The 26,905-nt window shown below is 39.7% G+C and overlaps 7 protein-coding genes and 1 non-coding gene across 11 annotated transcripts; 1 reads left to right on the top strand and 7 right to left on the bottom strand.

Moving 5' to 3' along the window:
* Positions 1-577: 577 nt before the first annotated feature.
* LOC121776590 (aminomethyltransferase, mitochondrial) lies at positions 578-2,953 on the bottom strand. The gene is made up of 4 exons (XM_042173786.1): positions 2,736-2,953; positions 1,705-2,277; positions 1,354-1,472; positions 578-1,215 (listed from the first exon to the last, which is right to left on the bottom strand). The coding sequence occupies exons 2-4, from the start codon at positions 2,263-2,265 to the stop codon at positions 669-671; spliced, it is 1,227 nt and encodes a 408-aa protein (XP_042029720.1). The 5' UTR covers positions 2,266-2,277; positions 2,736-2,953; the 3' UTR covers positions 578-668.
* A 245-nt stretch (positions 2,954-3,198) lies between these two features.
* On the top strand, positions 3,199-5,596 carry LOC121776591. Of its 4 annotated transcripts, none has more exons than XM_042173788.1 (7): positions 3,199-3,340; positions 3,976-4,209; positions 4,331-4,450; positions 4,529-4,687; positions 4,836-5,008; positions 5,165-5,270; positions 5,383-5,596. In XM_042173788.1, the coding sequence occupies exons 2-7, from the start codon at positions 3,997-3,999 to the stop codon at positions 5,410-5,412; spliced, it is 801 nt and encodes a 266-aa protein (XP_042029722.1). In that variant the 5' UTR covers positions 3,199-3,340; positions 3,976-3,996; the 3' UTR covers positions 5,413-5,596. The 4 variants fall into 4 exon arrangements, with proteins under 4 accessions (XP_042029722.1, XP_042029724.1, XP_042029721.1 ...); XM_042173790.1 differs by lacking the exon at positions 3,199-3,340 and adding an exon at positions 3,351-3,586 and having other exon boundaries at positions 3,976-4,206; XM_042173787.1 differs by lacking the exon at positions 3,199-3,340 and adding an exon at positions 3,351-3,586.
* LOC121776589 (U3 small nucleolar RNA-associated protein 6 homolog) lies at positions 5,525-8,830 on the bottom strand. Its single transcript, XM_042173785.1, has 6 exons — positions 8,288-8,830; positions 7,379-7,987; positions 6,581-7,030; positions 6,230-6,402; positions 5,948-6,131; positions 5,525-5,783 (listed from the first exon to the last, which is right to left on the bottom strand). The coding sequence occupies exons 1-6, from the start codon at positions 8,681-8,683 to the stop codon at positions 5,691-5,693; spliced, it is 1,905 nt and encodes a 634-aa protein (XP_042029719.1). The 5' UTR covers positions 8,684-8,830; the 3' UTR covers positions 5,525-5,690.
* A 1,036-nt stretch (positions 8,831-9,866) lies between these two features.
* Positions 9,867-9,983, bottom strand: LOC121778011. Its single transcript, XR_006045585.1, has one exon. It is a non-coding gene; the product is annotated as a U5 spliceosomal RNA (small nuclear RNA).
* A 144-nt stretch (positions 9,984-10,127) lies between these two features.
* LOC121777985 (L-ascorbate oxidase homolog) lies at positions 10,128-14,108 on the bottom strand. The gene is made up of 8 exons (XM_042175333.1): positions 13,825-14,108; positions 13,617-13,726; positions 12,555-12,825; positions 12,369-12,471; positions 11,922-12,267; positions 11,464-11,829; positions 11,314-11,392; positions 10,128-11,228 (listed from the first exon to the last, which is right to left on the bottom strand). The coding sequence occupies exons 1-8, from the start codon at positions 13,972-13,974 to the stop codon at positions 11,016-11,018; spliced, it is 1,638 nt and encodes a 545-aa protein (XP_042031267.1). The 5' UTR covers positions 13,975-14,108; the 3' UTR covers positions 10,128-11,015.
* On the bottom strand, positions 10,258-10,662 carry LOC121777915 (glycine-rich protein 5-like). The gene has a single exon (XM_042175246.1). It carries the CDS (start codon positions 10,660-10,662, stop codon positions 10,258-10,260), a length of 405 nt encoding a protein of 134 aa, XP_042031180.1.
* A 3,126-nt stretch (positions 14,109-17,234) lies between the features above and the next one.
* On the bottom strand, positions 17,235-19,513 carry LOC121776014. Its single transcript, XM_042173133.1, has 4 exons — positions 18,859-19,513; positions 18,408-18,559; positions 18,226-18,336; positions 17,235-18,052 (listed from the first exon to the last, which is right to left on the bottom strand). Exons 1-4 carry the CDS (start codon positions 19,361-19,363, stop codon positions 17,468-17,470), a joined length of 1,353 nt encoding a protein of 450 aa, XP_042029067.1. The 5' UTR covers positions 19,364-19,513; the 3' UTR covers positions 17,235-17,467.
* A 4,122-nt stretch (positions 19,514-23,635) lies between these two features.
* LOC121775968 (glucan endo-1,3-beta-glucosidase 1-like) lies at positions 23,636-26,384 on the bottom strand. Its single transcript, XM_042173083.1, has 4 exons — positions 26,146-26,384; positions 24,802-26,082; positions 24,148-24,175; positions 23,636-23,999 (listed from the first exon to the last, which is right to left on the bottom strand). Exons 1-4 carry the CDS (start codon positions 26,231-26,233, stop codon positions 23,849-23,851), a joined length of 1,548 nt encoding a protein of 515 aa, XP_042029017.1. The 5' UTR covers positions 26,234-26,384; the 3' UTR covers positions 23,636-23,848.
* Positions 26,385-26,905: the final 521 nt, after the last annotated feature.

Here is a 26,905-nt window from a genome sequence, read left to right as displayed (position 1 = left end):
ATTTTTAATAGGAAGCGAGTTGTTGGAAATGAAACTACACTGAATTTTAAAGAAATTCAATCGTGTTGGAGTTGGTTGTGGCCTTCAAAACTACATAACCACCACAAACGACAACAATATCAGAATGTTGAAGAGCATGTGTGTTCGTCTTCCAATTGGGGTTCGTTATTGATTATTGTATAATGCAGGCATAAAGATAATGATGAGCACCAAATATGCCCCGGAATTCACACATTCTGTACAAGATTATTGAGATGGGCTTCGTGACCTTTCATGATCATAAAATGTGCTTTTCGCATTACAAGCTCCTTTCCTTTTACTTTCTGGATCAGTTGAGTTGAATACGAAATGGGCTTGGCAAAAGTCTGTCATTTTGGATTTCGGATTTTGGATGTCGTCAGCGAGATAATAGCTCATTTGACAGCGACATCTATTGACCGTAAATCGTATCGTCGATGCACTAGAAATTATTTAACATTGGGGATCCCTAAAACTTTTATGTCGAAGGTTATTTTTGGGTGGTAACATTTCATAACCAAGCTAACCTATTTCTTTCACAACTTCAAATCAATCCAAATGACGTGAAATTTGATAGTTGATTGCAGCATTTTGAGTTCTCCAGAAAAAAATACCTCAGAAGCAACAGTTTTTCAACAAATAAGTAGGAATCAAGGTGACTTGTAATACTTGGTAGGAACAAAAGGCATTTTAGTGATGGATCCGTCGTAGACCTTCCCTCGTATGACGATCTTCAGTTTGGTGCCATTCTTGTGGTGTCCGGATTTCACATACCCCATGGCTATGTTTTTCTTCAGACAGGGGCTGAATCCTCCACTCGTGACTTCGCCTATGTTCTGGCCCTTCTCGTCTTGAATCTCGCAGTGACTCCTGGCAGGCGGCCCAGCAGAGAAGAGCCCGACTCTCCTGATAGATGGCCCTTGCTCGATCTGCTTCAGTATCACTTCTGCGCCCAAGAATCCGCCTTCTGCCCTTCTCCGCTTCCCTATGGCCCATGTCAGTCCTGCTTCAACAGGGGTTGTGTGTTGCTCCATGTCGTTTCCGTACAAGCACAAGCCAGCCTCTAGACGAAGACTGTCCCGAGCACCTAGCCCTGTCAGCCTCACTTTGCCTTCTGATTTCTCCAGAATGGCCTTTGCCAGATCGACTGCATTCTCAGACGGGACTGATATTTCAAAACCATCTTCACCGGTGTACCTGAGAGTTTACCAACTTAACCAACTGTTGCACAGAACTGTGTATCGACTATGCAAAAATTCTAACAGTTCGAGCCATCACTTAAAGACTGATTACTCAGTAAACATTTATGAAAAAGGGCCAAATAAAGCAACGTACCCTGTTCTTGTGAGGTAGCAGAGCGCCCCGTTGATATCCAACACCTGGAACTCACCGAAGTACAGTTTGCTCAAATCTTCTTTCGTCAAGTGCTGCAAAACCGGGGCAGCAAGGGGGCCCTGCACCAAGATATACAGAAAAATTAGACAAGTCAGTACAGCAATACCCGGATAATTAGTATTAAATCGACATAATGTTTTCAATCATTCTGATTTGTTAGAAACCTAATCCATGTACTAATGTTATTGGAGTAGCTCCTTCGACTTATCATGAGACGCTGCTCAAAAGAACAACATCTCAAAGAATAAACGCATATACTTGCCAAATCGAAAAGAAAATGTAAAGACTGACCTGGAGGGCCAAAAGAGACCGTTCATCGTGGATGTGCCAAGACACATCCCCACCTTTCGATGTGAACGCTTTCATGTGTTCCTCGATATGGGCAAGATCTTTGTCTCTGCATCCAGCATTCACAACCAAGTATATGTGCTCATTAGTCACCTTCGTGATCACTGAATCATCGATTGCGCCACCTTTCTCATTAGTGAATACAGTCAAAGTCCCTGTTCCGGGTGCAAGGCCAGCGACATCAGCAATCACGAGCTTCTCAAGAAAGGGGATGCAGTCTTTTCCTTTGAGGCTCAGACCACACATATGTGCAACGTCAAAGAGGCTTCCGTTCTCCCTGCAGTTGAGCGTGGAGTCCATGATCGAGTCCTTGTACTGAATCGGCATGCTCCAGCCTGCAAAAGGGACCATCTTCCCGCCATGGGCGACATGGAAGTCGTACAGAGCTGTCTTCTTGAGGTCCGCCTCTGATGCAAAGCATCGACGAGCAACTGTTTTCTTATCCGACTGAGCCAAGCGCCGGGTAACTGATTGACCGAGTTGCCACAATCCCCCTCCCCTCATATTTATAAGCACCTAATCGCAGAAAATGATGAAATTTACTAAAGGAGGGCTAATTCATACGATAACTCATCAAGAAAAAAACATAGGCAATAAGCTAAAAACTCAGTGAGGCTTTATATCATACAGTTTGTAACTTGTAAGCAACGCAACTAATAGAAAATTGAACCTACAGTAACTGCAAAAGCCAACATTTCCATCAATAGCACAATCGACAAACAAACAATATGAATCATTTGTAACATAATCTCATCAAATGTAGTAAAACAGAGAAAAATCGGAATTAACTGAACCAGATCCGATTAGCGTAATAATGAAGATTATCTCACCAACCAACCTAGTGTTAGAAAAAGAAACAAAATCGACATACTAATGCGAATTAGCAAGAAGAAAAAAACACGATCTTGAGCAAACCCATTTGCGAAATGCAATGCATAATGCATTGAGATTCAACAGAGAAAGAAATTCAGTACCTCAACCACTGACGAATGATCCTTTTTTCTTGTCAAGTATATATTCCGTTTATGGTTTAATTTACGGTATATTAATGGTTATTGGAATGAAATTGGGCAAAATGAGTAAAAGAAATAAAGGATTTAGTGGGTGGAGGAGGCTCTCTCAGCAAGATCAAGACCAATCTTGAGTGAGTGGTGATAGATATTCAATTACCCTTGCCCCCTTTTGTCTGCTTCTAGTGTAAATTGCACCACTATTTTATGTTTATGAAAAGATTGAATCTGATCCACCAACCAAAAAAGGAATCATTTTTTATTAATTGGATTTCACTTTTATAGTCCAACCACACTTTTTTAGTGTTAGGTAAGGTGTTTATACCAAGCTTTTGTCACAGTTCATGGCTTTCCATGGTAATACTGAAACATCTACCAATTGAAAGACACTGGCTGACTACTGAAATTATTGACACAAATAAAGAGGGCTAATTCATCAAAAATAACAAATTTCGCGGACTGAAATGGGATTATTCAAAAGCATAAGGACCACTGGGATAGTTCCACCGAACGACGTCGGATGACTCTGTTTTTGGAAGCTCCAAAACGCCTTCAGCCAGAAAAATCGAGTGCGTGTGATTTTCAAATTTCTGGGGATTCATAATTCGTTGTTGCGTAATCTCCACAGCCATTCACTAAATTCGTGGCCCCCATCGAAATTATCTCAGATTCTTCTCATATATCCACATTCGTTTTTCTCCCTATTATACCAACAATTGAACTCCTAAGACTTGATCCTGTGAAGTAAAATTTCCTTTTCTGATAAAGCAGTCAATTTCTTGTGTTGCTGATGAGAGTGTGTAGACCCTTTTAAGGTTATTTTAAGTTCTCCTCATAGTTCGTATTTTTTTTGCTTCTTTGTTGGGTGGGATGATGCCAATCATGTGATCATAAGTTAATTTTTAGTCTTTATTGGGTTATAATCCTGCTAAAACATGCAAGAAGTAATTCAATTAAAGCTCTAGTTAGTTGAGTTGTGGTTTCCTTTCATATGCTGTTTTTTTATGTTATGATGCTGAAGATAAGTGGAAGCAAAGGTTGGACATAGGAAGATTTAATGGTTCTTTGTGGCTATATCTTTAATCAAGTTTGTTGATTTTGTGATACTGAGTTGCACTAAACATGCTGATTTTTCTTGGTTTGTTTCCTAATTCAGTGATTCTTGAGCTAAAATGTTGAAGCAAAACTCCATTTGTTGTTTCAGGTTGAAGCTCTTGATTCAACTATGTTGACAGTTACCTTTAACATTTGCCAAACACCTGTGGACTTGAATGTGCTTCAAGAGACTACTAACTCCAAATCCATACATATAATGCCCTTGTTTCATACTTGCAATTCCAAGTTTCACCGGTCGAACTGGTCTTGTCCTCAAAATTTCAGTAATCAACTCAAACTACACAGTTTCTCCCACCAAATCACTTCAAGAAGGTGGCTGGTGGTGAGTATTTATTTCTTGCCATTATTCAGCAACAAAGCAGACGCATCTAGTCTTGATGAATAAGCAGATATACTATTTGGTTGTGATTGACTTATTATACCGTGTTTCTGTCTACTTCTAGTGCCGTTCTCAAGATTCTATTTCTCCAGAAAATGAGTATCGTTCGTCACGTAATATAGCAATCAGTTTGTTGAGGCGGTACAGGAATTATGTAGAGCGTGGAGGAGGTGACAACTTGAAAGTATATTCTATAGTTAGCTTTTGGCCCCTTGTTAGCGTATTTCATTAGTGAAGGTGATGCTGATGGTATGATTCATAGGAGTTCATCAGCGCTGGTGTTAACGCATACGAATTGGGATGCACGGACGAGGGCTTGAGGGAAGAGCTGACTGATATGAAGGAATCCGGTATTGAGATTGAGGCAATGCAAACCTATGGTGGAAATACTGGTCTAAGGTCTAATATTATCTCCCAGGAAGTGAGTCCCTACATAGCTTCATCACTTTTTCATCAACATAAGCTGATTCGTTTTCTTGTTTGAATACTCTGTCATTTCCATGGCCGAGGGTGGCAACAAAACCTGTTTCTCCCGCATTATGTGTTATGACCAATGCCACTTGCTTCAGGTGGATGAATGTATAATGTGGCTGAGCATTGTGTTCATAACTATTCTTTGCACACCACAACCAACTGTAGTCAGATGGTCATCCAGTCCTCCGGTGTCGGAAGAAATGCTGATCTCTTGGAAAGGCTTCTGTGCAATTATTGCAAATGCCTACTACATGAGAGGAATGGCCTGGTGAGTGGTAATCATGTCAACTTTTTATGTCTTCATGTTGATGACATCGCACGCTTCTGCAATCTCGAATATGTTATGTACCCCTTTGTGTAGCTTCCGCTGATTAATTATCACTAAGAATGGTGTGCTTTCTGTGCATATACGACTGGAATCAAGGCTCCCAGTGAAAACTCTTCAGTTGGAGCAAATGGCAGTGATGGGCTGCGCTGAAGAGCCATCGCTCGTAGCCAGCAGAATGAGACTAGTATTTAGCACACTTGAGGTAGGCTGCCATCTCTAGAGAATTGTTCTACTTCTAGCTTATAATAAATCAGCCTAAACTGATTACTGTGATATAAATATTGCCTTAGTCTCTTCAGCTCTTGTTATTGCAGGTTGTGAGTCCACAGTGGCCAAGAGTGTGAAGAGAGTTTCTCATGTATAATAATGTCAACAGGTAGCTATTGAGACATTTTAGCAACAAATAATACAAGCTTAGAAAATGCATCTTGCCCGGTGAAGATACACAAGAATAAATGTGCTGAAATGATTGTGTTTAATCAAATCCTTGCCTCCTAAAAAAGAATACAAAATTGAATTACAGCTTTAGCTCTTTGTTTCCTTATATATTGCAAATACAACAATCGAAAATGAAACGCAAACAACTAGCTCAAAGCTAACGATTTAAGATATACATAAGTCGTCATGATTTTGTAGATAAGAGCTGGGCAGCATTATTTTTATGGGTTTTTCTAGCACGCCAATGAACACCTGCAGCAGTTTCTGAAGTTCCCATCTGGTAAATTAAGAGCAGAACTATATTAAAATCATGTCCGAAATAGCAGAAAATAGGTGCATTCAACAAATGAAAAAGTCGATAAAAGTTAGCAATTTAACACTTATTTTGCATTTACTGCATATGGTGTTTGTGTACTGCGATAAGAGAGACTCAGGATTTACCTTTATCTCCAAGCAGTGATAGTCACACCAAAGGCTTGCATCTTGATCATAAGTAGCAAGTGCAGATTCATATAGCTTCCGGGCATTGGTCAGGCCAGTCTTATCACCAGCAGATGCAAGGTTGGACTCTAGTTCGATACAATCTCTGTATAATTGAAGTCCAGGATGTGGTAATGCAAGAAATCTGCAATTGAGACAAAGATACAATATCAGTGTCATACTATGAAATATGCCATGCCAGGCATAAACACTGAAAAAAGAAAAGAAAATACACCATAATACCTCTTATACATCTCTCTTGCACGTTCAACTCCATCCCTCTGAAGTATATAATTTACAATTGTTGATGAGAGTGAAAACCCACTATCATTTCCACCATCTTTGGTCAATAATAGAACTGACATCTCCACAAGATCGTCAAAATGACGTCTCTGATTTGCAAAATATTTCAGCCCCTACAGCAACAAGTGTAAGGAAAGTCCACCAAATTAAGTATGAGAACTAGGAAGGCTACAAACAATTGATTTGATGTTATAAAAGACCTCTGGGTGAGTAACAGGAATGGTGGCATTAACATTCTCAAAGAATCTGTATATGAAGAAAAAAGTAAAGCATTAGAATATTTCAGCATACCATAATCCACAAACTCTCTGCTTCTGAAACGCTGAGTTTCTTCAGAATATTTCTCAGGAGTTCAAAGATATAGAGCAGATCAGCCTTGCTCGGTGAGAGAGATTTATTCTGAATACATCTCATTTCTATGGTGAGTCGTAAAGTCCATAAATTCACTGCATTTGGAAACTTTCCAGGGCAGAACTTTTCTGCAAGCACCCTGGCTTCAACCAATTTACTTAAGTGTAAAAGATATGAAACATGTTGGCAAGCAAGATCTTCATTAATGCAGTTAAGGCTCTCAGCTTTCTTGAATACTTCCAAAATATGTGAAACAATCTCAATGGCAGGAGCATGAGTGTCAAATTGAATGACAGCTTCTCCATCCCTATCCACTGCTTCCATGAGGAACTTTAAGTAAAGTTCAGCCATGATAGGTGATGGTATAGACTTTAATCCCTCCTCATAAACCTAGGAAGATGCATATGTACAAGGTGAATATTGATTACATCTGGAGATTAAGGGTGGTGTTTACTTTGAAAATTGAGTGATAGACTGATAATATAGACTATAGGACTGAGTATTTGAAGATAAGATGGTGAAACAAGTTTAAAATTAATCAATCCATCAAAGTAAATGGTGGATTAGTTTGGATTATTTACTCAAAGTAAAAGCCCTCTAAGAGTATAAAAGAGTATCAGAAGAAAAGCATATGTGATTTCATACTTCAACATTTCTAGCAATAATCAAGAATCAGAACCAGCAACCACGCATAAGCTTCATCATTTTGCAAATTCAGATACTGCTAAAAGTTAATACCTGAACCGCTCTGCCTAACTGCACAGAATTTACTCCTTTGGTGTCAGCTATTTCAACTCTAGCAAGCCAGTCCCAGTACTGAGGATCCTTTGAAAAATCCCTTTTCATGTCATGGAGTATCTTTGTTCGCATTTCTTCTGAATTAACCAGCTCAGTTGCTTCAAGTATATCCAGAAACTGAGTTCTTAGACCGAAGGAATTTGGTAAGGCTTCAATTGCACCACTATAGACAGTATCAAGGAGGGTCAAGCCATGCTCCTTGAACACATCCGGTTTTTCTTGAGAGCTAGATATCTTATCCACATTCTCATCCAAAGACATGAACAAGTCCTTGTTCTCCTCTCTCCACTGTTGCTCATCAGCGTTATTCTTGCCACTAGCTTTACCCTCACCTAGGGCAATCTTTCGAGCTTTCAACTTGTTAAGATACGTGAGTTCCATGCGAAGATACTCCACCCATAGATCCTCAGAAGCTGGACAGGACCTCAAACCATTTTGCATTAGAGCACGGGCAGCAGCAACATTCAGATTGTTGTCGAACTCCCAAGCCGCAGCATATATCCACACACCAGGCACTTTTGGATGAAATCTGACTAATTGAGCTAGGGCCTACAATAATCACACCTCATATAAGATATCCAATTCACAGAAATCTCAGCATTCAAATTCAAATAGGATTATGCATAAAAGTAACAGAAATAAAATAGAAACTATCGAAAATCAGTATTTACTGAAACTATCACACCGCATATAAGATATCCAATTCGCAGAAATCTCAGCATTCCAGTTCAAATGGTATTATGCATAAATGAAACAGAAATAAAATTGAAACTATAGAAAATCGGTTCCTAAACACCTACTCTATAATACTAAGTAAAACCAATAATTGAAGCAAATGCAGCAAATTACTTTTTTCATCCTGCCGTGACCTCGCGCCCTGCAAAATTCGAGGTACTGAAACCATAGCTCAATATCTCCCTTGAACCGATTCGTGGCGAGCCGGTAAATGAGGAGAATCCTGGCAACGCCGGCGTAATCCGAGATCGTCTTTTTCGATTTATCGCCGCCGGATTTCCTCTCGAGAGATTTTTTACGGAGGGCGCGGAGGGCGTCGAGCTGCTTTTCGTAGTCTATGTAGGTCAAAAATTCTTCCTTCAGGGGACTAGGACGCTTGAGGCGGTACTCGAATTTGCGGCGCATTTTGACTATCTCGGCAATCTCGCGGCGGCTGAACAAACCGCGGCGCTCTAGGTCGTCTAGCTCGTCGAGCATGCGCTCGAGCTTGAACTGAACGACGTCCGCCATCGCTCCCGAGCTCCGTGAAAGTGTGCGTTAGTGAATTTGTCGACGGCGGCGGTGAATTGTATGTCTGCGCGACGAAGAAGGAAGAAGAAGAGAAGCAGCGTTGAGGGAGAAGGAGGGCTTAACTAGGGTTTATCAGTGTGGGCTCCATAATTGGGCTATTTTACAATCAAGATATATTGACATGTTTAATTTGAGAAATATTATTTCATTCCTAAAATTAATCTATTTTTGCTATTTTAGTTCCTCTATCAATTCTTTTTTACTTTTAACTATTTTTTGCCACACTTTATATTATGAATCTATTTTTTAGGGGACGAAAGGGATATTATTACAAAGGATGCTCCTATATAAGGTTGACTACTTGATTATTTGATTATTCGACTATCGATTACATAATAGTCAAAACAAATAAGGTTAATCTGTAATGGGAATTTTCAATTTCGATTCGGCTCGTATTAGTGTTTAAAGAAAATTTTAGCTATCGATATAATGATAATTATCGATTGGAAATGAATTGTTGAAAAAAATGTTTTGGATAGTAATAAGTACTTATAAGAATGTTCATTTTTATGAATGTGCAATCAACCTGATGGACAAAACATTTTCTTCTAACCGCAAATTCAAACCTAAGACACGTTTCGCATTTTCCAATTATACTTGTATTTTTTTTTCTATCTTACCTTCCAATAAGACGTGGTTTGAGAGAAGAAAGGCCAAGGACGAATATAGTTTTAATAAACCATAAAAATATTTATATCTGAATAATGTACTCCATTCATTTCATTAGTATTGGAGTTCCTTTTTTGGATAGTTTCATTAGAATTGATCATTTCTTGTTAGGTAAAATGTGCGAGGCATGTTTGATTATTTTCTTCTTCTTTTTTCGTCCTCCTTGATTTGATCTTGTATGTAAATGAATTGATATAGAGCGAAAATAAAATAAATAAATAAATAATTAGTGTCCTTAGTAGAAAGTGTACATTTTTAAGTAGTGTCAAAATGAGCACAAAAGGTTTACATGATTAAGATTAACCCAAAAAATAAACTATGTGGTTTGTGTATTTCTGTAAATACTCACTCTATCCCACTTTAAGTAACACTTTTTATTAGGCCTTCAATTTCTATTCAAAATAGTTGGCCTCCTAGTAACAAACTTCAGACTCAATACATTTAGGGGACTCCAAAAAAAAAAAAGAAGTTCCCTCCAAAAAATGGCTCATGCTGCTTATAAGCAACAAGCACACAGTATTCTTTAGTAAAAAGCAAAAGAATAGTTAATTATATGCTCGACGCACAGCCGCGTGATTTTGAAAGACCATTCACCTCCTTGTTTTATAGTGGCACTTGGTTAGTATTTTGTCTCACTTCGACTTAGAACATTTCTCTCCACAAACCAAAATCACAACTACAACTAGAAGTTTTGAGAATATTTGAGCCGTTGAAATCATGGTAATATAATGTGTGTATAATTATAATTGAATAGCTTCGAGTTTGGTTACATATTAGTTCGACAAATTATAAAATGATAAGATAGATATATGTTATAAACGGAATACGACCCAATCATCTTGCATTCATGGAGACGATCCATCGTCAGAATAGTCACCAGGTGCACCAATATCATCACCGCCACTGCTGCCAGCGTGGCTCTTGCCACCACCGCGCTTGCTGCTTCCAATCCCACCAGCTCCGCTTCCTGCCCCGCCACTCGACCTGTCCCACCCACCGAACCCTCCACCAACTCCGCCACTCCCAAATCCTCCGCCAACTCCGCCTTTCCCAAATCCTCCGCCAAATCCGCGGAAGCCCCCAGCGCCGCCTCTGTATCCACCTAAGAAGCCGGGATACGGCTTGAAGTGGGGGCGGAAATGCTCCGCCTCCATGTCAGCCCCACTCTCGTGAACCGCCATGGTCCTCCCGTTGATGGCGCTCACAAATGCCGCTGCGGCCAATAGGAACACAATAATCTTCATTGCCATTTTTCCTTGTTTTGAATGTTGAATGTATGATTCTTGATGAAGAAGATGGGAAAGAGGACTGCTTTATATAGGCTACTAAAACTCATCTAAAATCAGTTTGTTCATCTACTTTTTACTTGTTTACTCATCATCAAATTCTTGCACCACTGTAAAATTTGGTGAATATTTGTTGGGAACATGAAAAACACACATCAAGATTCTGAAAAGGCAGTAGTGATGATTCCCATACCATTAGAATAAATGTGGTACAAAATCAATTCTGATAAACTAGTCAAGAATCAAACTGAGAGCTCAAGTTGAGCTCCTACGGGAAGCACAGTCACCCTCTCGTGACGATGAGTGTGCCGCGTCTTCTACAAAGGTCTGGTGCGATGCCCCTTCGCTCGCCCACAAAGTAGAGCGTTTTTGGGTATCGGAAGCTCATCTCTATACGATGTGGATGAGGTGTGCACCTTAAGGTACAGCTGCTGCCCCAGATATTGCCTCGCCCAGTCCTCGGATCTTATGTTCCACATTCCCACGTTGTCCAACGATACGTAAATGGCAGTCCAAGAACTCGGATACACCTGCAATTATCATTGAATCAGATGATTATTAGAGTTCAATGGAAGATTCAAAAACCAGTCTTTTTCATATGGTTTAAGTTCTCACCTGAGTGGTGCAGCGCGCGACTGTGTCCCTCAAGTTGTAGCGCGATCTGCTTGCTTCGGTCCACTGGCCTCCGTCCATTCTATTCCATTCACACAGTTAGAGGAAGAGATATATGTAAAATCTAACAGTGTTGATGAATTCAAAACTCACCCTACAACAAAGAAGGAATATCCATCCATGTGCCATGACTGCACAGTCTTCTCCCAGTTCTGAAACACGATCTCTACATAAGCCCGGTAGTTTGCTTGGATGACGGAGGTGGCAAGATAGGCGTTTCCCCAGTTAGGTCTGTCGGAGATGCTTCCAGTGCTATACACACCTCCGATGTTGAAGTAGTCTGCCAGCTTCAAAGGGGTGTCCGGGGAGATATACGACACACCATTCACAGCATATCTTTGCTTTCCATTGATAACCGGAGCAGAGTTGGCAAGGATGATGGTCCTAACCGGCTTCACCAGCCCATAATGGTACGAGCCCTGTGGATTGGGTCGCGGCCCACTTGCTGTCAGGTTCCGGCTGTTCCATTAACATCCAAGCATCAGATTTTCACTTTCAAAAGATCACATTTTTACTAAAACAGTTACACAGCAAGGTAAGAGCTTCATTACCGGATGGATCTTGCCTGGTTGAGAGACCACTCAACCTCGGTGGTAGGTCCACCAGGTGGACGACCGTAGACTTTTGTGAAAGAGTTACGGTAATGGAGGACAGCAGTGGCGGTGAGCACTTTGGAAGTGAAACGAGATGAGGCCACAACGTAATAGTCCTTTGGTGGCTGGTTAGCTGTGACCAAGACTGAGTAAGACTGGCCGAGATGGACATCGAGAGAGGCGTAAGTGTTCTGGACTGTGTGAGATCCTTCTACTTCAATCAGTTTCATCAAGTGTCCTTGAATCCTGAAGTTGAAGGATGTAGCAGTCCCAACATTCGATATCCTGAACCTGTATGTTTTGCCTGCAGAAAAGAAATTTCGGATTCAGACAAAAAGGCCATGCTAGAGATATGAAGCTGCTACTACTTTTAAGTTCAGTTAGTTGATTGAGAAGCCGATTAACCTTGTTCAACGGTGAAGGTGTATCCATTCCAACCACGTCCGTTGATAATGAGGCCATCGGGGAAGGGGAGATTATGCCCACCATCCACGAAATATCTCAGTTGCTGCAAGAACACTGTTTGTGAGAAAAATATGCAGTGATTCTATGAACTCCCACTCAACAAAAAATTTCAAAAGATTGGCTTACTCTCTGACTTCTCTTGAACCAATCCCCAGCAAGTACGACGTAATCTCCAGCAGGCGGGGGGAAAGGTACAGGAATTTGAGGACGGCTGTAGACTTTGATGCTTCCGTATCCTCCAGCAGCCTTATGGAGTCCAAGTGATGGGAAGTAGAAATAAGTCCCAATCTGATCCTTTGCTTGTAGTGCATATGTGAAGTTTCTACGAGGCATGATCGGACAGTTTGTTCCGGACACTCCATCCTGCCAGGAATTCCTTCGTTGCTGCAACCCGTTCCTGTCAAAGATGGTCGAAATCAATCAGGATATACACAAGAGCTGCTCAGTTACTCAAAATAAAGCCCTTTCTATCAAAGATAAACATTTTGCTCACCAAACTCATTCAACTACTTATTAATTCATAGATGATCTGTAAGGGACAGGTACAATACATTGCAACAGTGACATTACATTCCTATAACCAAGAAACATAAGTCCATTGCACCATGGTTAAGTTAGCCCAAAAATACACTACATTAATTTGAGGGTCCATTATTCCAAGAATGGATCAAGAAACAGATATTAGTACATTGGCCCTACACAGCATACCACTTGCACTTGTGTCTAGTGGATACATATTCATTCACATACAAATATTTATTTATATACAAACAGCTAATAATAAGAGATGTCATAAATGTCAGAGATCCATAGATCTAGCACGTGGGAAGTGGCGACAAGGGCCTAATTATTTTTCTTCAGCCAAAAAAACCCATTGAGCCTTCGCTCCAAAAGAGAGTGCTAATCACAAACAAGTACCAACAACAGAGAAACTCCATTAATCTAGATAATCTTTCATAACCCAAGAAATGATAACTCTCTTAAGTTTTAACCTATCAAAAGTGTATGATTCATAGCCCAAACCCAAAATCTAGGCCAAAGACAGCTCCTTTAATCCCAAATCCACAAGCAATTAAGCAACTAGGAGGCCTAGCGCCAAGATTTGGGAAATGGGACTGCATTTAATGCCACAATAATCAAAGAGAAGCTCGCAATTGGTGAAGAGGAAGGAATGAAGAATGCAGCTACCATGAAAGGAGGAATGGCTCGTTGAGGTAGTTGTAGACGCTGATAATCAAGTTGTCGTTGGTGACGCAGTCGATCGTGGGCCCAGGGAACTGACCGTTTATCAGAATCCCCTGCAACAACAACACACACATTCTTCAAGAAAAATCCAAGAGAGGTGAGAGCGGGGGAAGAAGAAGAAGAAGAAGAAGAGAGAGAGAGAGAGAGGGACCTGTTGTTTGACGCCGAGGGGGTAAATGTCGCCGTAGGTGATTTTCCAGGTGTAGTACCGGTAGGGATTGTCGGCGTTGGCGGAATGTAGGGCGAGGAGGAGTGAGAGGGCAGCGAGGAGAGAGCACGCGCCGCCGTGGGCTCCTCTCATGGTGAAAGAGTATTTGCTTAATTGTGTGTTTTTGGAATATGGGGGAAAATGGAGTTGCGGTTTTACTTCCTTTCTTGAGAAATGGGAGGGAAAGGAGGGTAGAAAACAAATGCAAAGTGGAAGGGAAGGGACGTATGTATATATACTTATATGAGTATGATTTTATGAATTTTAACATACAGTGTGACTGTAACTAATTGAGCTGAGAGAGGAGAAAAAATTCCAAAATTCAAGGAATACCAAGGTGGCAATCCTATTTGGTATGTCCTTCCAATAAATGTTTAACAAGTGAAAAAATATAAAGCATACTTCCAGCTAGATATATAAATAATCTAAATGTAACACCATATACTTAAATTATATAGAAAGTTTCACCATATTCCATATTTAATAAATACATATATACAAGCAATAATATATCTATATACAAAATTGTTTAATTTTTCTATATATTTATATATTAAATCTTTTTTCACAACTATTATCAAAGTCATCTTACATGTAAATGCAGAATAATATCACGTTATCTATATATACAAAAAAAATCTAGACAAATATAAAGTGTAATTACTTATAACTTTAACTTTTGTTCGCATTGAATATTATAATTTAAATTAACAATATAAGTAATTATGCGTATAAATTAAATAACTATATTAATAATTCTACTATATAAGTAATTTAATTTTTATGCTAGTAATATATTAGTGTTATTCATATGGTTACTAAAATTTATACACTATATAATCATTCATATTGTAATTAAATTTTATAATAATATTCAATATTAACAAAATTAAAATTATAATTACATTTTTTATGTGTTTAGATTTTTTTGTATATATAAAGAGAAAAAAAGGTAATCTCCTAATATCTTTAAATGGGTGGTGTGATTATTTTTCTACATTTTACGTGTAAGATAATTTTACGGAGTAATAATTATGGAAGAAGATTAAATATTTAAATACATAGAATGATGAATCACTCTTGTATATAGAAATATTATATGCGTGTATATATTGTATTTTTTTATACATGGAATATGCAGAAATTTTCTATACAAATTAATAGTGTGTTGTTATATTTGGAGAGTTTCCATATTATATATATCTAGTTGGAAGTGTGTTATATATATTTCCACTTGTTAAACATTTATTGCAAGTACATACCAAATAAGATTGTCACCTTGGTATTCCTTGAGTAGGGAATTTTTTCTCTGAGAGAAGACCTTCTTTATTGTAAGGAAATGACAGGTTTGCCCCTCTCACCTGCTGCTGCTAACATAATAATTTATGTTAATATACACTAGAATTTATTTTGAAACCTAGACTAGGTCGACATATAATCATGAATTCATGTTGGCAATCAAATTAATACTTATAACTTCTCAATAGCTTTAATAAAGTACTTTAATAAGTGAATGAAATTTACTGTCATGGCAATGGAACTATCGAAAAGTATAGACTCGGCTTAGATTTAAAAACATTTATTGGATTAATGAATTATTGAATTAGCTATAAGTTTTGGCAATGGTGGACTTTGCATATGAAATATGGGATTGTAGAGTAGTACATAATTTAAACAATGTGATTAACCAAAAACTATAACTAGAAATTTTATTCTACAATCAAAGGGGAGTCTTTACAACACAAACACTAGTATTTTGGATAGAAATCTAGTATTTTAGATAGAAATCTAGTATTTTGGATAGAAATCAATGGGGGACCCTGTTGGGTTGAGGTCGACCGACCTCACCGTCGGTCCATGAGAGCAGGAAAACTTCATTAAATTTGGATTTCGTTGTCACTCATTAGGTTGCACCGCTTCTGTCTTTTAATACACTAACGACGACCTTCTTCACTGTGTCCGACCCTGCTACTGTTACCGCCCAATTTAATAGAAACAAACAAAACGGTCCACCCAATCTTCATGTGTGAATATCTAAAGAGATGGGGACGACATTGCACGTTGACTACAATAAAGAAGAATTGCAATTTGGCCACATGAAGTGCTACATTCTACATGAATTAGAATTAGAATTAGAATTAGAATTAGAATTAGAATTAGAATTAGAATTAGAATTAGAATTAGAATTAGACTTATTAAAGCACCTTCAAACTTAAATGGTGGAGAATTTACTAAACGCGGTTGACGGAGTTCAGCCTTGATTAGAGGTAGAGTGGTGAAAAAGCATGTGATTGCAATTATTGTCGAATTTTTATTCTTCTTTCTACTAATTAAATGAGACAAGGTTACATTTGATGAGAATATGTTTGTAATTATTAAGCCGACGGTTGGCTGTCATCCCCCATATTAGTGGAGAGACCGCCAAACCGCGTTAATTAGTTCTAATTTCTTACACAAATAAAAAATATTGGTAAATTAACTATATCCTTTAGGAATATTGGTAAATTAAATTAAGAACTTTGGTCAGATTCCGATATTTTCTACTAACTTAAAAGTTGGTCTAAATTATTGCAAATTTTGCATTTCGTGTATTATTTTTCAACCAGATTACAAATAAGATATTTTCACCAAAAATTTATTCTACGAGGACAATCATCAAACGTTTATGATATTTTAGACTACTTTTTAAGTTTGTGACAAGTAAGATAAAAAAAAGTCATATTTAGTCAGTCAAAATGGAAAAAAAATAACACACAAAATATAAAGTTTATGATATTTGAGACTAGTTTTAAAATTTGTGGAAAATACCTGAATTAGGCCGAAGTTCATGGGTTTAGGGAGCAATATCCCTATGTTTTATTCATTTATATCATGTAATAATAATAATCAAAACATAACCCAATCTCCATATTCATTATTTCTATTCACATTTTCCTAAATTGCTCACTACTCAATCAAACTTCGACGATTAGAGTAATGAAGAAATTATCTCAGTTAGAGTTTATCCAATCTGAGAATGGGTGATATTTTGTAGTATTTGATCATAGGGAGGCACATCTCTTCTCGTGAGGCACCTTAACTGAAGCTCTGAAATTTATTCCCTCCCAAAATTTAATAAAATAAATAAGTTCATGTGATAACAGCTGTGGTTGCCAGTGGAAATGTGGGTCAACTCAACATCACAAAAACAATTTAGCAGAGATTTCAGCCTACTTCTGAAAACTAAAGCTTTTTTCGTCTTCTTTCCTAATTGACAATCATATAAATCCAAATTGCCCTTATTTTACTGTTTACTTCACCATATATTACTATAATAATAGTGTAACTTTTTCTTCAAAAAAATGCAACTCTCATAACCAAAGAAAATCAGTTGTTTTAAGGCATCTCACCAATTTGTGAGATGTTCTTCTTCAGCTGTTTAGACACTTCTTGAAAATGAACAGATTGAGATATGTCATGTAATGGCATAAAATGAAAATTGATTACTTCTCCACAATCAAGTTGAGATATAAACAGTGAAGGCAACAAATTTGAGGCCCTTCATCTCAAGATTATGGGAAAAAGACAAAAATGAAGTGCATTTGTGCTAAGTGGTAGAGATTGTTAAGAGCAAACCATAGTGATCACTAGGTAGAACTGGAAGAGACAACTCCTTCACCTGCCCTTTCACTTTCTTCTCCTTGATATACGATACACCAGCAATCGCATCCCTACCGATCATCTCAATATTCCTTATCTTCAAGTCCTTTAGCTTGCAGATGAATCTATCCAGTCGTTTATGCAGACTCCGGTTACCAGAAAGCATCTTGTTTGACTTTGTGTCGTATGTCCATCCGTCTTCTCCGGGTTTCAGCTCCGTCCACGCATCCACCCATCCACCCGCGAGAGGAAAAGCCCCATCAAGTTTATCATCCCAGTTCATGTCCCCACAGAATATCACATTCTCGTGCTTCCCCAGTGACCTCACGGCCTCGTTAGCCTGCACAACACGTTCTTTGCTGAACATCTGGTTCCAAGTCGGAGGGGCTGGGCAGGGGCTTTCTAGGTGGCTTGTGGCAACGACCATTGTCGTTCCTGGCAGCACGTCTACTTCTGCGAGACAGAGTTCTCGTCCCATGACAGAATTGGGGAAGGGCTTGGTGCTATAGGATTTAACCGGCAATTTGGATAGCTGCATCACATTTAGCTTGAATCAAGAAACGCCCCCACTAAGATATTCTAAGCATGTTTCTAGTTCAAAAACACATCCAAATGAGTTCTTATGGATAAGTTCAACTCTGTAACTATAGATTTCTTAAAGCCAATACTAAAACTAAAGAGTTTCAGTTACCAGTATCACATCACCTGCATGCAGAAGTATGGTGCTGTGATTGAATTATCATCTGGAATCGAGCATCGGTACCCCTTCCACCAGCCTGATTTCTGGAAGATGTCATACAAATTGGGAGTAACCTCCTACATCATTGCATCAGCATAAGAACTCTCAACTTTATCGAATCAAGAATGAAAACAAGATAGAAAACCACCTGGAAGCACATAACATCCGGTGCGTGCAACTCGATAAGGTCCCCAATTGCTCTCATCCTCTTGTGCATCTCAAGATCTTCACGAAACCAAACGTTGTAGCTCAGAAGCTTCCATGTTTTGGATTCAGAGCTCACATCAGTTTCACAAGGTGCTGTAAAATGGAAATTTCAACCAAAACTGAATTAGTAGAAACAACGCCATCCCAAATCTTAGTGTTGAGCAAATTCAATGCAATAAATAAGCTAGCAATCCATCAATTCATAGAAAATCACAACAACAAAGCCTCTTAAACAATTCTACCCCAATCAACTGAAACCAAAACAATACAATGATCTTGTCGCCCCTGCCTCCCAATTTTGATCAGTAGCATTGTACATAATCGACATTTACAATCACCATAAGATATAAATTGGGTGAATTTTTGAAATGGTAGAAAATCAAGGATCATACCATGAGGTTTAGCTTGAATAGCCATAGTTGAATCCCTAATTGAAGAGCCACCTGAATCATCACCGCCATCATCATTTTCCTCCCTAACTTTTCTCTTATTACTGCAAACCCTCAATCCAGCAGAAAAACCTAATTTCCCTCCATCAACACGACCACCATTACCAACAATCAACTCAGCAGAATAACCAGCGTCGCCGGCACCGGCGCGAGTAGTCTCCTCCTTGGCACTGCTACAAGCCTTGAGCGGCATGAAAACGCTGCCGACGGAGAAATCGAGATCATCGTCGTCGATTTCGATAGTCGAGGTGGCTCTAGTGCCGCATATTTGGCAAATTGCGCTGGAATACGGGTTCAGCAACGTGCAGGCGGTGCATGACCACATGGAATCGGGCGGCGGCGGTGGAGATGCGAGCGGCTGAAGTGGCGCGGTGAGGCAGATTTCGCAGCGCGATTTCTGGGCGGAGGGATTGATGAACGTGCACTTGGAGCATGTCCAAGATGACATTTTTGTGATTAGAGAAAGGGTTTTGGGGAATGTTTGGGAAATTTTGGGGGGTTGTCGAAATCGGAGGAGAAAGGATTTTGGCGTTGCTGCGAATAACTTTGGCAATTAAGATATAAGCATTTTGAATTTGAATTTTGCCACTGTGTTCTTGGAATTGGAAGCGCCATTGTTTTCTTGTTAATTTCCCTAATTTCTCCTATTCCTTTTCCCTTTAAAAAGAGAAATTTCGAAATAAGGGATTAATTTCGCCGACCTTTCGAAATTTAGGATTCAATTCGTTGACCTTTCGAAATATGAGATTGAAGCATGCGAATTTTTCGGAAGAAATGGATTTTCAAATTTTTCTATTTTTTCTCTTATTATTTCCATCTCAACATTTATTATTGACCAAATCAACCCTACAATATTTTGACTCCAATTCTAATAAATTTTCCAATTTTGCTCCTCACACGTTCTTGTTGGGGAACAGATTGATCGACTTTCAGAAACTACTTTTTTTAACCTTCATCAATTTCAGTCGGGTTCTCGGCCAAGTACACTCTTTTTGTTTGTAGATGAATTAATTTTGTATCTGATACCTCTCCTTTTCACCCAAAAATAAAGATGCATCCAAATCAACCACCTCGTCAGGATCTACTCACGAAAGACATGGATCTTCGGTGTTCCACAGAGGCAGCCGTCGCCGTGGAACTTTGTCTTCCCAAATTGATAGAGGAGCACAGGAATTCGAGGATGAGAACGCCGCTGCAACGGCTAAGCACCAGCGGCTGTTACAGTTCTTCAGATACTGCCCGAACGTGTTCTAGTCTTGCCGCTTCTGCGATTCGTAGCAGCTGAGCGACGACGGAGTCGCCAATTTCTGGTTGTCGTAGCTCGAATCAGACATGGGGCTGTTGAATTGTAGTGAGGTGGAGCAAACATCTTCCCCTTTTTAATAAAAATTTAAAATTTGTTTATATCATTAATTTGATGATGAAAGCTGATGAGATCCATCTAACTTTTGAGAGGTAATCTGAATAAGGTTGGGAAAGTAGAAAGAAGTGAAGGCAAAGAAGATTGTCGACGATTTCAAGAGACAGACACAAGAGAGAAAACTCTGTGAAAATATTATAGGGTAGTTTGGACAATTCATAAATGTTGAGATGGAAATAATAATAAAAAAGCAGAGGAAAAAAGAAAAATTCGAAAATCTCTTATTTCGAAAAATTCGCATGCCTCGATCCCATATTACGAAAGATTAGCAAATTAAATCCTAAATTTCGAAAGGTCGGCGAAATTAATCCCTTATTCCGAAATTTCTCTTTAAAATTTTATTTTGGGTTCATAAACTTTTTTTTTCTTTTTCTCCAAATTGGTTATTATAAGTATTTAATTTATTTTCATTATTTTCAGTTAATACATAATTTTTCATTTATTTTTGTACACTTTTAAAAACTAGTAGAATTTTTTTAATCATAATTTAGTTAAATTGAGGTTCGATTTTACTTCCTTCAATTAAAATGAAGATCGATTATTCTTTTGCTTCATAATGAGTGAAAACCATTAAAGGGCAAATATGAGTTCTACTAGAATTTTTACTCATCAATCATCATCATACAAGAATGGTTACGTTGTTTTTATTTGATGATTTGGATATGAATGATGTCATAATATATTGAAGTAAAAAGGTTTAAATCCAGCTGATTTTATAAAGAGTATTTGCTTAGAGTATTTTATAAAGGTTTAATTGATTTCATAATCAATTAAAATGAAGATCGATTATTCTTTTGCTTCATAATGAGTGAAAACCATTAAAGGGCAAATATGAGTTCTACTAGAATTTTTACTCATCAATCATCATCATACAAGAATGGTTACGTTGTTTTTATTTGATGATTTGGATATGAATGATGTCATAATATATTGAAGTAAAAAGGTTTAAATCCAGCTGATTTTATAAAGAGTATTTGCTTAGAGTGTCCACAGTGGGGGAGCCGCGGCCCGCGGCTCGGTGCGCGGCCCCCTACTGCAGAGAGCCGAGAGATGCGGCCCTCCACTGCAGCGGGCCACGTTTCGCGGCTGGGCCGCGATATAATTTTTTTTTTTAATTTTTGAAAATTATTTTATAAATATTACTTCCATTTCCATTTTTTTCCACTCCATTTTACACTTCCAATCCTCAATTCAAACACCACTCTTTCGAATCTTTCCAATCTATTTCAATTCAACTTTTGAATTATGGATTCCGACGATGAACAGTTCCAAGAAGTGGTAGATCTGGAGTTTCAAAACCTTGTTGCAGCGGTGCAACGTGAAGCTGACGAGGCGGAGGCGTTGGCGGTCCCTCGGCCTTTCTATCATCGGCGGTATATCGACCGTGACCATGCCGGGGCTGACCGCCGGTTGATGGAAGACTACTTCAACGTGAACGCCCGTTATCCGCTAGAAATTTTCCGTCGGCGATTCAGAATGTCGCAAAATCTCTTCGTCCATATAGCTACCTGTTTGGCGCAGCAGTTCAAGTGCTTCAACTTGTGATATGATGCCACCAGCCGACCCGGCTTGTCGACATACCAGAAGTGTACGGTGGCAATTAGGCAGCTTGCCTGTGCCGGCCCGCCGACATGTTCGACGAATACCTACAGATGGGTGAAACGACTGCCCTACAGACGTTGAGGCAGTTTTGTAGGGGCATTAAGGATATCTTCAAAGGGGAGTATCTACGGAAGCCAACGGCCGATGATTGCCAGCAACTGATTGATATGCACGGGACGATACATCATTTTCCAGGGATGTTGGGGAGCATCGATTGCATGCACTGGGAGTGGCGGAACTGCCCGGTGGCTTGGAAGGTGCAGTTCACTTCTGGTTTCAAAGGCCCACATCCCACGATGATCCGGGAAGCCATTGCTGATTATCGCTTGCGAATCTGGCATGCATATTTTGGGGTCGCTGGGTCGAATAACGACATCAACGTTCTACGCTCGTCCCACCTGTTCAATGACGAGAGCCGGGGTGAGGGTCCGCAAGTTAGATTCATGGCCACCGGCACGCAGTACAACATGGGATACTATTTGGCCGATGGGATACCCTCGTTGGCCCGTGTTTGTGAAGTCGATCCGACAACCCGTTGGGCCGAAGCAAACCTACTTCGCGAAAAAACAAGAGGGTGCTAGGAAGGATGTTGAGCGAGCTTTTGGTGTCCTCCAAGCGCGATGGGCCATCATTCGGTGCCCGGTGCCAGGCTGATATGGTTGAAGAGGCCTGGAACCGTAGAAGGAGCGCCGCAGAGTGATATGGGTTTTCGGGTTGTTGTTTTTAAACTAGAAAACTTTCGTTGTATAATTTTCCTATTTTAATATAATACAACGAAGTTATTGTTAAATTTTTTTTTAGGTTATGATTTTTTTTATTCCAAATTATTTTATTTTAATTAAAATTATAAATATAATAAATTGTAGTCTAATAAAATTTATTGAACTTAAATTAAAAATATCATTTAAAAAGGCAATCAATTTTTTTTAGAGAGCCACATTTTGTGGCCCTCTTTGTTTTTGTTTAGTTTTGTTAATTTACCATTGTGGAGGGCCACAAGAGAGCCACAAATGGTGGCCGGGCAAACTTTGGTGGCCTTCAAGGGCCACCATTGTGGACACTCTTAGGACCCGAGTCACGCTTTTGGCCCCAAAATTATTTTATGTGATTAAAATAGAAAATTCTCTCAAAGTCGGGACTATATACTAAAAAGTTCGAAGTTAAAGGCAAAAAATAAATCAAAACTGAAGCTAGAAAGTTGAATAAAGATGAAAGTTCATGCTCTACAAAAAATCGAAATTGAAACTATACAGAATTTGTTGAATTTCGAAATTTAAAATAGAATCAATCCATTTTATTTTATTTTGGGGAAAATCAATTAATCGTGCAAAATAGAGAGATCTTAACTTAAATCCATGTATTCCTAGACTGAAAAAAAATCGTAAATTTCTTGGAAAATTTTAAATACATTAAAATTCAAGGGTTTAGACATCACTTTCAAATATAACCACACACACGTCAGTTTCTCCTCATATTCACTACAAGACCAAGAAAATACTAAAACAAACAAATCCACGAACAAAACATTAGAAAACAGGCTTAACAAATTTTTAAATACATCAACATATAAGAGAAAACCATACCGACACGTGTTAGTTTCTCCTAATATTCATTACCAGATCAAGAAACCATGAACAAAACATTAGGGAAAAAAAGGCTTGGCAAGACAAGGCAACCCTAATCCAAATCCATGAAACATTCAAGAAACGACCTTTTTCCAAATAAATTAAACTAGGTGGCAATAGTATTTTTTTATACAAAAGAAACATGAAAGAATTAAAGGGACTACCCTCTAAAAGGTAGTACTAATAGCTAGCAAGAATCATTCTAAAAATTGCACTTATTATGAGCAAAGCAAAAGGCAGAAGAGGCAACTAGTTTTATTATACCCTCTCTACACTTAAATGGCCATCAAAGGAATGAGCAATAAAACAAGCAGATGAGGACACCAGAGAGCATGTGCACCACTGTCGTCGCAGTGAAGTCCAAGCCCACCACCCTGCCACCACCACTTGCCTGCGTTGAGTTCACTACCTCATTTGTCCTATTACTCACAATTTTGCTGCAGCAGTTGCACATACATGTCATTACCACAAGATTTAATATTGTATGATACTCGTATCTAGGGATGTATTGCTGTTTATCAATGGATAATGTGAAAGAAAATCGACAGATATAGTACCGAAAATGCATATAAAAAGGGTGCATACCTTCCAGGAAATACGCAGTTCCCGCTGCCTGCAAGCATTGCCACAAAAGGGTTAAGTATGTTTCAGTAGATGGAACCGACGGGACTTAGAATAGACTAAGCAACTGGAGCCACAAATGTCGTTTAACCATATTACTTTTACTTTACCAGCAAAGACGATCGATCTCTAACATGTGTTTTACCATTCAAGAATTCATCTAAAGGAACTATTTTCCAACAAGAACCACAAAACAAGCCAAACAAAATGCAGGATTTCATGTGATTATGTTCCAAGTTCCAACATGTGTTTTAACATTCAAGATTTTATCCAAATGGACTATTTGCCAACAAGAATCACAAAACAAGCCAAACAAAATGCAGGATTTCATGTGATTTTATGTCCCAACATATGTCCCGTTTTGAACTATGTGAGACAGGATGCGGAAAAGGTCACTTTTGCACTAATAATTCCCACTACGGCAGCAATAATAGAGATTTTTTCAGACCCAAAAAATCCATAGCACCAGCAATTTGTTTCCCCAATTTCATCCACATTTCCCACAAGCTTCAACTAAGTAAGCACAAATCATTACCAGCATGAAACGAAGTTGCCAAAAAATTAATTCAACTTTGTGACAATGCAAATACAACATTAATTATAATGAAAAACACTCACTAGGATCTGTTGTGGTGACCATGGCAGCACCCTTGAAGTCACAAGAACCAGAGGACCTTCCTTCCTTCTGATAATAGCTATCAAATGCATAGGAAGCGTGATTATGGACATTGTTAGGCTGGTAACAGCTCTCCCCCGGCTGAATCTCCGAGCAATTCGCCCTCCCAGGACCACACGCCCAATCCAGAGCAGCCTGCAGCGTCTTCGCATCAACCCCCGCTGTGGCTATGCAGTACGTCCGATTCGTAGTGTCGTTTGCCAAAAACGTTCCACTCCCCGACACGTGAAGCAAGTAGACCGGAGTCGAATTCCCATAGAACAGACCCCAGTTAGCCTCCGAGACGGGAGGCGACCTCAAGTCCTCATTGAACAACTCGTATATGTAGACACTGGAAGTGATCTCCGGGTGCAACGGCGTGCCACTGTGATCAAGAACGCGCTTGATCAAGTTGGAATTAAACGTGCCAGCATTGTCAGCTGTGGCGTAAGGCTCCTTCGAATCCCCCTTTGAAGGCCAGCCGGTTTCGGAGACGAGCACCGCCACATCGGTGACATTGAGATTCTTCATCGAGAAGTAGACCGAATCTATCATGGCATCGAGGACATTGGTGTAGTGCAGCAATGTGTTGGGATCGACCATCTCTTTCGACGGCGTGAGCGGCTTGAAGAGAGAATTCTCCAACGGCACGACGCCTTTGTTCTGCATAAACACATAGTAAGGGTAGAGATTCATCATCAGCGGCGACTGCGTCCTCGACAGAAACTGCAGAAGCTGGGTCAGAACAGGGCTCAAGCTCTGGTTGAAGAAGGCCTGAGAAGGGGGGAAGGGGTCGAGAATCACTGAGGCCGAATTGGGGGTGGAGATTTTGATCTGCGTGTGCAGATTTGCGGCGACGAGAGCGCTGTAGAGAGACTCAATTGCCGGCATTAGCAAAGGAGCGGCGCCGGGGATAGTGGTGAGTACTTCGTCTCCTACGGAGACGGCGGTGATTAGGGTTTGGGGGTAGTAGGCGGCCACATTGCGGCCAATCCAGGTGGCGGCGGTGGCGTTGGAGGAGCCAATTGCGAGGAGCTGGTTGTTCGGCACGCTGACGATGACTCTAATCTTGGTTTTCGCAAGCGCCTTGAGAATCTCCGCATTCGCATCGTAGAGGCGCACATGAGTGATCTTCTGCAGCTGGAGGAAAGCGACAAAATCCGCAGCTGGCAGCAGATTCGAAACGTCCGTGCCGATGTTCACCCCCACAAACGGCTCCTTGTCTTGCTGCGCCTTGATTACTTCTGCAAATGGAAACGCATTAGTCTCGCAAATTCGTTATTGATAAGATCGATTGTCAATTCTACCTGCAGATGCTGATTCGGGCAGGAGATGAGCAGTTAGAGACAGGAGAATGAGAAGAAAGAGGTGAGCGAGTGTGTTGTGATTCTCCATTGCAGAAATGATGAAGGTGCTCCTTGAATCATCTCTGGCTTCCGTGTCAGCTGAAGCTCGATTTAGGGTTTTTGCAGAGATTTAGCAATTTGGGGGAGTGACATTGTTGAGTGAGAGGAAGGAGTGAAGTTTGCTAGATTTGAACATGGTAACTTTTTGAATTTGAATTGACGATACTGACCTTGTCTACCGACAACGATATATTCTCTGTAAAAATACTCCACGAGGACATCGGCGTAAAGTTTGGACAGTGTAATGGAAATTAGAAGGAGAAAATAGTACTTTCCAAAAGAGGTGATAAAAGTAGAGTATATTTTGGAGTTACATGGGTGGGGGTGGGGTAGGGGGATTTTAATTACTGGAAATTAGAAATTTAGCCCTGGGATTCTACTGAAATTCCAGGTTGGATCCTTGAGATAACTTTTGTCCTCGCATGGAGTATATTTTTTTAGATAATACTATTCTTTAGAGCATCTCCAATGGCGGCATCGGCACCGGCACGCCGATTTTTCGCGGACGCCGGTGCTGATGTCGAACCATTGCGAGCGGCGTCGTCGAAATCGGCGTCAAAATCGGCGTGCCCACGCCGATTCTTGGGGTGACGCCGATTCTCACGCCGATCCTCACGGCACCATTATAGGCCCCGGATCGGCGTTAGACCGGCGTCAGATT

Source organism: Salvia splendens, chromosome 18 (assembly GCF_004379255.2).
Source record: "Salvia splendens isolate huo1 chromosome 18, SspV2, whole genome shotgun sequence".
In the NCBI taxonomy this organism is placed as follows: domain Eukaryota; kingdom Viridiplantae; phylum Streptophyta; class Magnoliopsida; order Lamiales; family Lamiaceae; genus Salvia; species Salvia splendens.
Note: the sequence above shows the minus strand (reverse complement) of the source record. Positions and strands in the feature narration are given on the sequence as shown.